General features: G+C 36.3%; 1 protein-coding gene across 1 annotated transcript in view; it reads right to left on the bottom strand.

Annotated features, from left to right (window-relative positions):
* Nucleotides 1–3049: 3049 nt before the first annotated feature.
* The window catches only part of lin-28 (protein lin-28 homolog), a 97137-nt gene continuing 88931 nt past the window's right edge, over nt 3050–11255 (bottom strand). Inside the window, exons 2-4 of the mRNA XM_071599658.1 lie at nt 7722–7828; nt 6783–6955; nt 3050–3474 (exon numbers count right to left, since the gene is read on the bottom strand). Coding sequence (XP_071455759.1) covers nt 3102–3474; nt 6783–6955; nt 7722–7828 — 653 coding nt within the window. The 3' untranslated portion in view covers nt 3050–3101. The remainder of the gene's footprint in view (nt 3475–6782; nt 6956–7721; nt 7829–11255) is intronic.

Below are 11255 nucleotides of genomic sequence, written 5' to 3'. Positions count from 1 at the left end.
ATAAGACTAATCTCCATCTTGATTTTGGGGAAACTCATTGAAGACCATTGTATCAATCTATAAAATACTCATTATAATTAGCTTGTGTTAAATAACAAAGTAGGGCAAACATATAATACTAGTTACTTTACTCACATACATTCGAAGTTGGAAATGAATACTCACTTTCAGACTTAGGTACCTATTAATCTCACCAGCCCTGCATCTGGGTACTCACTACTAAACTCAAGGAAGTACTCATTGATGCAAAATGCTATCATTGTTTAGGCATATGTTTTCTATGGCTATTGTTGAGACCACAATTAAATTTTTTCATGTCAAAATTATACACCGGTTCCAAGAAATTTTGTCTTATGCCAATAATTAATTCTATTCCATTTACTTAGAGGCACTTGGTAAAATACGACTCAATATCACACCCAATATTCATTTAACATATCACCTTTTGGCATAACAATAACTCACAAGTAAGCTAAACCCCCAAATTATGCAAAGACACATACCTTCCGACTGATTATAATATCACAAATGTTGTTTTTATATAATATTGCATATTACAATATTGCATTACTTGTTATCATAATTTGCACCTCAACAATTTTCTTCACTAGACAAAAGAAACATGTAAATTTAATGAGTAGGTAGGCATATTATTTTAACTAATATAACATATTATGTATGTGCTTCAACAAAGGCCAACATTTAAGTGGCCTGCATACATACCTTTAAATGAACACCAGTATCAGCATATTTTTTTAAATGTTTAGATGCTTCAATATGTTGTTTTATTTTTTCATGCTTCAAGGTGACCAAGTTCATAATGATGAGCTTAATTAATTCCTCAAATGTTTTCATAATTGATTGAAAAAGCTGGCATTATGTAGTAGATAGGTATCTGTGCATGCGCACTTCAGTAGATTATACAATATTTGTCTACAAATTTTGTAAAAAAAAACAAATATTTTTTGCAAAGAGCAAATTCAACATGAAAATGTGGAATAAAGTTGTCATTTAAACACTACATAAAATGATAATTGAAAAAAGTGCTTAGCAAAACTCTGACCATATAAGTGAGAAATGTTGAACTGGTCAAAATTCAATTGTAATTTCAGTTGTAAAGGATTGCAAACTAATTTTCATCAATAAGTTGAATTTGCCACTGCCAGGTAAAAATTATTATTATGTAGTCCAGTGTTTAAAGTAAGTTTTGGATGAACCCAGTTTGACCAAAGATACATTTCTTAGGTAAAAAATAGCATCATAAAACTATTAAGGGAGAACGAAAAATAGAGATAATTATTGAAAATTTAAATGACCTTAGATTTATTTATAAATGTGCCATTAAGAGCACAAGTGTTTCACTAGGTCCCTCCAAAAACAGAAAACCATCCATTGAACGCAGGAGCAACATTTGTTTCCAATTCCAAAGAGTCTCCTCCATCATTCATAGTTTTGGGATAAATAATCCAGATGTAGTATAATTTTTAAAGTAAGCTTTACTAAATATACATGTCTGCATGAAAAATGCCTTGTAATCAGTCTCATCAAAATAGACACAAAGATCTAATTGGCATCATTATTAGTGAAAACATTGTTTATCAAAATAAACTCTGGAGTTTCACACTGAGAAAATACTTGTAGTGACTTGTAATACTGTTATCACAATTTCATTCATGAATAATGAATTTTAGTATTGAGTAAGTAACTGAAATGCATTACAAATAGGAGTTATTCCTTACAGCCTCTCCTGTGAACTCAGGTACAACTCAAATGATCTGCAAGTATGCTATATAACCTATGTCTTATCGATACAAAATTTGGCAGTTAACCCTGTTTTGGTATGCACAACAATTTGTTGCTTTATAATTATGTCAATTTGCCAAAGCTCATGACTTGACAATGTAATTTTCTTGATTCTAGTGGTATACAATTTATCATGTTAACATTTTATCTTACAGTGGATGAAATAATTTAACAAGATAAAATTATTGAATCATAAAGGAACAGAAACAATTAATTATGCTTGCAATTATACTGACAAATAGGGTTGACTGCCCAAAATATGAACATTGGTAACCAAATGAGGTAATTAATGCAATGAATGACTGCACGTATTAATGCAAGAAAAACTGCTTTAACGATATTGAATGCTCAAAAATATTAAATTTGACAACATAGAAGGACCCAAAAAAAAAAATTACCATACATATTTCCCTCAAACTTACGTGCCAGAAGGTATCACTGAACTGAAATTTAAGTCTCAATCTGGGGTGAAGAAATATGCACTTTCTTACTAACTAACCATACACAGCCGATGATGCTGGCCTGCCCGCCATAAGCATTGATATGTTCCTGCTTAAATTACTTGCCAATACTCTTGGCAGAGATGTAATTTTATTGCCTCTTTATTTAATTTCTCATTTTATGTTTTCCACTTCAGAAGGAAAAAATTTATTTTTTAATTAATTTATGATATCAAGAATAAAATAATTTTAGTATAAATTAAAAAATAATTTGGCAAAATATATGATAATTTAGTTTTAATTTTACCAAACTTTTCTCTCGCGCTGACGTTTCCTGAAGTTTTAAGTGAAAATGACTGCTGCTCATACCAGCTGATTTAAATGAATTGGAAAAGCATAATCCGCTCATCAAAGAGCTTTGCCGAACTAAATATTTCCCTTAACTTGGCAAAGGCTTAGGACTAGAGGTTTTGTCTCTTGCAACGAGAGATGCTACCTCATCATAATGTAATTTGATCCCATACAATTTGGCTGCATCACGGCATACAGGCTCATCAATGGAGCATCCCTCGTACCTACATATCAACCACACATTAACTGTCAACAAAGTAAATAATTATACACACACAGTATCTTTTACATTGCAATCATCACCTCCTTCTCACAAGAAAGGAAAAAAAAACATCCAATTGGCATTCATGAGGAAACAACCCGTTTCTGAAGACATGTACAAAGGAATCATTGGCAGGTGGTCCATTGAGTGCTCAAGAACACACGTGCGACTCATTTATTTTCATATTCAGTCAGTGGGAGGTCCAGAATAATTTATTCCTGATGAATATCCCCAATTGGGGACCCCTAGGACTCTCCCTCTGCCATCGGAACGCTCTCACTCGTGGGGGAAGGGTCTAAGGCAGGCTCAGGAGCTGAAGGGGACATCTCACTGTCTGAGTCTTTGACTGTTTTTGGTTCATCTGAGTTCTTTGGCACTTGATGGTTTCCCTCCGTGAGCTCCCCATTGCCCTCGGAGGCCACACCATTTCCTTCCATAGGGATGTCATTGCCATCATCATCCTCACCACCTTCAGAGTTCCTCTTTGTCCTCTCCCTCCTGAGTGTGCACTCGGCTATCAGGTGATTCTCAGACTTACAGTGATGGCACCTCTTTGGTTGTGGTCCCATGGTACACTTGGCAGCGACATGATTTGCAAATTCACCACAGTTATAACACCTATTCATGTGATGGAGATAAAATATTCAGTTTGAAAATGCTTCTTTAGGCTTTTTAATGGAAAGTTTGGTAGTGACTTATGCTAATAGAAAAGGACAACTAACTAGTCAACTGCAAACTAGTCAAAGCGAAAAATAGTGGAAGGATATTGCAGTGTTTTGAGTTGGCTAATCAAGTGCCATGTAACATTTTTAATTTAGATTTTAGCATCAAAACTATAGTTTGAACTTTTTATAACATATAAAATATAGCTCCAATTTAATAGCAAAATTGAATACAAGAGCAACAGGAATTAATGAACACCAAATTGTCATTCTCAAGTAGGGAAAAATGTATTCATGGAATCATGCATTGAAAAGTAAATTTTTGGCTGAACATTTAAATAATAGTTAGAAAATGGAATCAAACATACAAGAATAGACAAAATAATTCTATACGAGAATAAATATTTGGGGAACCAATCAAGTAATACACATACAAATACATAATTCTAGGAGTTATGAATTAAGAAAAGAATGAATGTGGAATGAGAAAGAACGATTCGAAAAAATGACAGGGCAAATCCTCATTAAAATAAATCAATTAGCACACTTCAAAACTCAAATTAAAAATGTTCTCAATTTCACAATAAATCTCCACCCATCTCCTTTACAATTGAACGTGAAAGAAACAATTATCTTACTTTTTATACATTCTGATCAAAAGAATGCCAGAAATATGCTTGAATCTGAAATGTTCACACATATACTGAATGCCTAACATCCTTCAGGTCTGTTGTGCCTCAATTTTTCTAAGGAGTCCTGATATTTAATAGTTTACAGTTTCCTTATTAATGCATTGACAACGTCTTCCGGCCAGCTTCCTTTCTCATAGATGCTATGAATCAGTCCACATAGCCTCTTTCTCCCACAATTTCCTAAACCTTTGAGCAGTAGGAGGAGTAGTCGGTAGGAGTGTTATCTACCACCACGGCCTTGTTTGATTTCATCTCCCTTAATGCCCTTTGTATCTCATTGTCAAGTATGCCTGTCTTCCTCTATGTTCATTTCCTTTTCTACAGAATGTCCAATCATGTTGACCAAAGTTCTTTTCCATACAGTTCTATATATTCCTTTCAACTCTCTAGGATCTTTTCTGCATCAACTATTATCTTACCTGACTTATCCCCAAATGCTAGTTCAGATCTTTCCTTATTACTTCCCGATAAATATTTAACTTTGCTTTACAGCGTGCCAATTTCACCCATCCTCTGCAAACTTTCCATATCCTTGCACTGCGTCTTCCACCATGCTTCTTCTGCTTTATATGTTGCCCATCTTGATTTATTATTTAACTCTTTCTACTTGCTTCTGCCGAGCTCTGTGTTTACATATTTCCATTTTCTTCTCTCATTTATCTTTGTAATCATCTCAACCATGATCATGGTTTTCTTGTCCTTTTCCCATTAACGGATCCTATAGTGTCTTTTGTGGCTTTTGATATCCCTTTCTTGACACATTCTCATTTTCCTTCGATAGTACTCAGATCTTTACCGCCATCCATGATTTTCTCTACAGCCTGCTGATACTCCTTCCTTGTCAATCCATTTAATGCTTCTACATTCCATTTCCTAACCCACCACCCCTTCTTTATCTTTTTGAAACACCTCATCACCATCTCTTCGTTCGACAACCATCGCACTCCAATCCCTTATCTCTATCAATGTTTCCCTGCAGGAAAACTTGCGATTATGCCCTCCAACTGATCGTATATCCTATCAACATCTTCCTCCTTATGATTGCTTGGTGGCATTTATTCCTGAAGAAGGACCAAGTTCGTTGTTTCTGCTTTTATCTCAACTAGTAATATTCTATCTGCTGCTGGTAATATGTTGACTAAACTACTTCCTACCTCTTTATTCAATATTATAGCAACCCCTTGGTGGCTCTCGCCCCTGCCGCTTTATAATATTCTGTAACTATCACTTTAGTAACCCCCGCTATCATTCCATCTCACCTCGCATAACCTACAATATCTCTATCTCTCGCTTAATATTCTCTAATTTCCTTTTCCTCAAAATATTCCTATCATTCCACGTTCCGATTCTAACTAATTTTGTCATCTTCTTCTGCGTCTTCTGTCCTGTTGCTGTCAGTTTCCCTTTGCAAGGGTTTCATGAGATGATGACCACGGAAGCCTTGCCTCTAATGCTTCCAGGCACAACACACAACTGATAGGGCTGAGCCCAGTAGTTTCCAGGACTCATATTCTCTATTTTGTCAATCATTATAGTTTCCGTTGCCTTCCTCAATAGTGTTTTCAATGTGACACTATCACTCAATGGCCACCCAACTGGGGTCAGACACCTTTGCAGCAGCCTCACTGAGGAAGATGCTGCGTGGACTACCTCTTGCCTGGCTCCTAAAATTCGACCAAATTGGCATGGGTGACCCTACCAGGAGCAATTATCAATGCTTCCGCCAGCACAGCTATAGGGGTCAACAGAACACACGATCCCTTTCACTACGTCAAGGTTGTAGTCCATGGGAGGGGGTAAAGGAAATATATCCTAAAGCTGTGACGATGATAAGAAACACAATCACAATGTTTCTTGCGAGATGATCACACTTTCATGGACCAGTACAAACATGAATGCTGGTCCATGGAATGGTAAGAAATATGAAATTTTTCTGTGACTGACACCCAATGAAATTAGAAATATTCTGTTAGTTCTCTATTGTTTGTTCGACTATCTTCTCTCACAATGTCAGCAGCAACCTTAATGTTTATTTCCATTATAACAGTAGCTGGTGCTTGGTGTCCACCTTCCTTTGAAATTGATTGTCTCCTCTTTAAACATTTTTAACTACCTTCTATCAGTTCTCTGGGGAAGAACTGACTTTTCATAGGTTTCTGTAGCAATATATAGGACTAAGCTGAAGATTTGTTTAGACGAAATTAAAATTTCAATGCAGCATTGCATGCTACCTCGATCATTTCCATAGGCAAACTGAACAAGTTTCAACTTGCAATGGCTGCTCCTGATGCAATACTGGAGTCAAATTAATGAAACTTGTACCACATATACATTATACACTGAGCAAACAAAATAACTGAAATGAAATTTTTCCACAGTTAAAGTATGCAGATAACAAAAAATATGATCACTCTTAATTGAAAATTCCTTGTTCCTTTTGCCAAAGTGGTTACTTTTTGGCCTTAATTTGATTTAAATCCAAAAAAATACCACATATTCACCTGTTTTTATGACACAAACACAGCCATAATTGTTCCTCTAATCTATACTTCCTTTGTGTTATTGTACAAACCTTATTTTCCTGAATCTTTTCTTAGTCATTGGTCTCCTGTGAGAACCATGACAGTCCGCTCCCCCTGGACCAGTCACGACGGTTGCCTCCAGTCCTTTCTCGGAAGTCTTGCAAGCAAACTCCACCTCCTCCTCATCACCTAAACTTCTAAAGCCACTCATCTGGATTACACTCTGAAATTCAATTTTTTAAAATTACAATATGTTTAAAAACTGATAAAATTTAAAAAAAATGCATTTGACATGAATGACACATACTGATCAAATATTTTTCATGAAATACTTAAACTTTACTGGCCAAGACTGAAAATTATGAAAGTTATTCTTAGTGGCCTTCATGTCTAACAAGACATATTCATTACTGTTGATCCTTATGGGGTGTTCTGGATCCCCAATACATCTATACCATAATTAAAATGGACAATGCCAGATGTATTTTTTTCCAGTCTCCAGGCTCTGTAAACCATTTGGTAATTCATTTATTTTCAGATGGAGATCTTACAGAACCCAAAATAAGGCACCAAAGCATTATTAGATTGGCATATAAAAGGATAGTTGCCCACCAATCCAAAAATATATTACCTATAATGATGATGAATTATGAGAAATATCAATACTAATATTTGATAAAATATATAATTAATAGTTTTATAGGTTCCATACTAAAAATTACATTATATACTGTAATGCACCTTAAACTCCTTGATTTTTTATTTTATGCGGAATATAAACTTATAAAAAATTCTAATTTAACAAAAGATCTGCTAGAAGGCATACAAGTAATACTTAAAATTGTCGCAATACAATAGTATACATGACCAATACTTATATTAAAACATTCAATGCAATTTTTCGATACATTTACTATGAGAAGATTTAAGCATGTAACTTGATAGCATTAAGTAAACTAAGTTAGAAATAAAAATTTCAGAATGCTCACTTGATGCACAAAAACGTCTTGACCACCGTCGTCTGGAGTGATAAATCCCCAGCCCTTGGCAACGTTGAACCACTTGCACTTGCCTCTGCGCCTCCCACTACTCACACCTAGAACAGCAAAGAAGGCAAATGGAAAAAATAAGTTGGAGTAAGGTGTCATGCAATCAACTCAATTATCAATTTGAATCATTAAAAAAATGTCAATTTCAACCCAAGCAGGGGAACGGCTACTTCAGCATGGAAACCCTGCAACTTAAATATAGGTGGAGAAATATAGGAGGGACAGCATTAAGGGTCCAAGGTCACCTTTAGGGGGAAGGGAGACCATAATGTTGAGCAGAGGTGAGAGATGGCTGGATTTGGTATGAATTCAAATACATTTTTCGTTAAAATCAAGTGTATCCGGTTTTCAAATGCTTTAAATGGTAATTACAACAATTAATTGAAGTAATGGCTGGGTCCCCCTCACCACCCTGAATCTACCCCTGGATAGGATTAAAAAGGGTCCCTCTCAGTAAAATTAACTTGGGTTTCAATAAATCAAATTGTAGCAATTGAAAAAAATCCATATTTCTGAGCAAACACTTAAATGTTTAATTAGGTACAAGGAAAAGAGGAGCACCCAAAGTCAATCAATTCACATGTTCTAAACAACTGCTTTTAAATTGGTCACATTTTCTTACCTGCAGAACAGTATTACTTCTGCCACCAACATTATTTATTTTATAGGAATAAAATAACAGCAAACAGATAGAGATTTGGGGGGCTACTTTGGAGCAGTACTAAGATTTTTACTTGTTGGGCCAATAAAACCACAACCTTTGGACTGAAGCTATATAGTCCAGTAGTAATATATTTACAATCAAGGAGTACCAACATTTTCATTTAGTCGAAAAAATTTTTCATCGTGTATTTTGAATGAAGTTATAACAATTTCCAATAAGTTAGGCATTCCAACTACGCAAGAAAAGGGACTACGCAAAGAAAAGCATTAATGAGAAGGGAATTACAGTGCTAGTCAGGAATAATTGGGAAGTAGAGGGGTAGTTAAAACATTCAGCGACCGCAAAGGAAAATCTGAAGGAGAAGACGAGGTATTGGGTTGCAAATATTCGAATTTATTGAAGGTAAAAAGTGCTCATGTCAAAGAGGGTTGGCATCACGTTGATGGATTTTTTAACTTTGTCTTTTACGTATTTCAACCAAATTATGAGTTTGTTAGTATACATGTATCATGCTTATTGCATTGGTGGTATCTCCTACACCAATGATACTTCCCTTATCTAAAAACTTTCTGAACAATAGTATCCCTTGATTATAATACAAAGGCCGCTACTATTCAACCTTTCCACCGAGCTACTTTAGCGATCCTGCCCATGTGGGACACAGGGCTAATGGCATATGCAATAGGCAATGCAATACGTTGAAACCTGTCAATGGCGAATTTTGCGTTGGGTGGTTATTTGACAAAGCTGAAAATATTGGAAATGGTATCATTACGCCTCAGAGAGAGACGGAACACGAGAATGGTGGACGGAAAGCATTCTCTGCGACATTTCTTGAATGAATGCCATCACATTTAGGTCTGCGAGAGGCGAAGATAGAAAATTTCATTAAATTTATCATTGGGCAGTCTGGTGGAGACAGATAAATATTTAACTGCCTTCCATTGAAAATGTTATGCAGTTCCAAGCTCTATGTCATTGACATTCTTTCCATTTTTGGATTTAAGTTATGTCAGGAAAACGGCTTCATAAATGAAATATGACTTAATAAATTAAATTTTATCTATATGTGTATCCTTATTATCAGCATAAAATACTCATGTCTATTGCCTTAATCTACGTCAAAAAAACTGACAATAAGAAATATCCTGTGGTTCCTTGCGATCCCACTTCTAGCACGTTTTACTTCCCCAAGAATTAAGGGAAACGTAAATGTACTATTCTTGCGTGAATAAAAGTCTGACCTAGTCTCGGATGGAAGAGGTAACAGAAACAACCTGTAACGTGTAAAATATATTCCAAGAATTCTTCCTTCAGGGCAAACTTCGACTTGCACATATTTCTTTTCTTGATTATATGTTCTAATCTATTCGAAAAATCTCTCTTGGCCCATAGGTATGAAAGTAATAGTATCAAATCTATCGGGGATGACCTACTTAGTCTAGGCGACACGATATCGGCCGATTACCAACGAAAATACTAGTTATGAGAAAAACAAAATTTGCACTTTTCCACAGATTTACATCTGCATTTACACTCTACAAATTTTAATCTGTGGAAAAGTGCAATTTTGCTTTCCTCATAATGATAAACTTCCACAACATCTCGCCTGAATCTATTGAATATATTCGAAAATACTCGTGTTCACCGAAAAGAATCCAGGTGGAGTTGAACTGCAAATGATATGTATAGGTACACCACGAACGGGATTTTAACAGGAGGTATTTTAGTGGAAAATCAGTTATCTACTACTACATTTATACAATCTCCTTACCCACCCAGATCGAAGAAACGACAGGTCTAGGTCAGCATTTGGCCAACCGAGCGTTGAATTTCGGGATACGCAACAGCAAAAGTCGTCTGCTCATGAAATGACTGAATAATAAGGTAGTTGTGGATTTTCCCCAAATATGCCGATATACTAAGCTCTAAACAGAACTTGCAAGATTATGCGCAAAACGTAGGCCTTATGCAAAGTTCTTTCGTAAAACATACTTGCATGGCACTTAGCTCATATGATAATAAAAGTAGACCCAGATGATACCTGTGCCATATATTTTCCGCTCTAACGCTCTGCCTTAGTCGATATATATGCGTTAATTTGTATTCCAAGATACAAGTGATGGGCGTGCTCCGACGACAATTTTTATTACATGTTGTGACGCGCCCATTGTCGAGGGCGTGGGGCAGTGTGGGAATCAATGTTTCCGGCTGCCGCACCTGACGGCATCCCTGGATGGTGGATCTCGCTTTGACTTCAGAGACGCGGGTGAAAAGGGAAAGAAAAACCAGTCGAGAAATGCAGTCGTGGCGCCTGGAATGGAATGAATGGATTCCTGCTCTCTTTTCATCTCCGACCGCGAACGTTATAAACATCCATTCATCCACTTCATCTCGACAACCGGTTTCTGCTTTCGACACCTCAGCCTAAAGACTCCGAGAACGAGATGCAAAAGAGCTAACGGGATCTGGATACGCACGGCATTGCGCAACAGGTACTGGCGTGACCCTGCGACCACTAAAGTGAACACATAATGGTCCTCGCCTCCTCCCGACAAAATCTGCGCCCATGCGAGTCAGGTGCGCTCTATATTTTCCTTTATCAATGGGAGGGGGGGTCCAAATGGGCCATTTAACCAAACTGCAAACCACACTGCAACAGATCTCTAATGTGAAGTAGTGACCATGAATTGATGGTATCGAAGCACATTTGATGCATGTACGGATTTGGTTTTCCGTGATCTGACGATCATAGTATGCAATTCAAATCCGAAAACTAAATTCTAGGGTATGACTAATGAGATTGGCAC

Source organism: Hetaerina americana, unplaced genomic scaffold (assembly GCF_022747635.1).
Source record: "Hetaerina americana unplaced genomic scaffold, ioHetAmer1.1.p SCAF_11, whole genome shotgun sequence".
Classification (NCBI taxonomy): Eukaryota; Metazoa; Arthropoda; class Insecta; order Odonata; family Calopterygidae; genus Hetaerina; species Hetaerina americana.
This window is presented reverse-complemented; position numbering and strand designations above follow the sequence as displayed.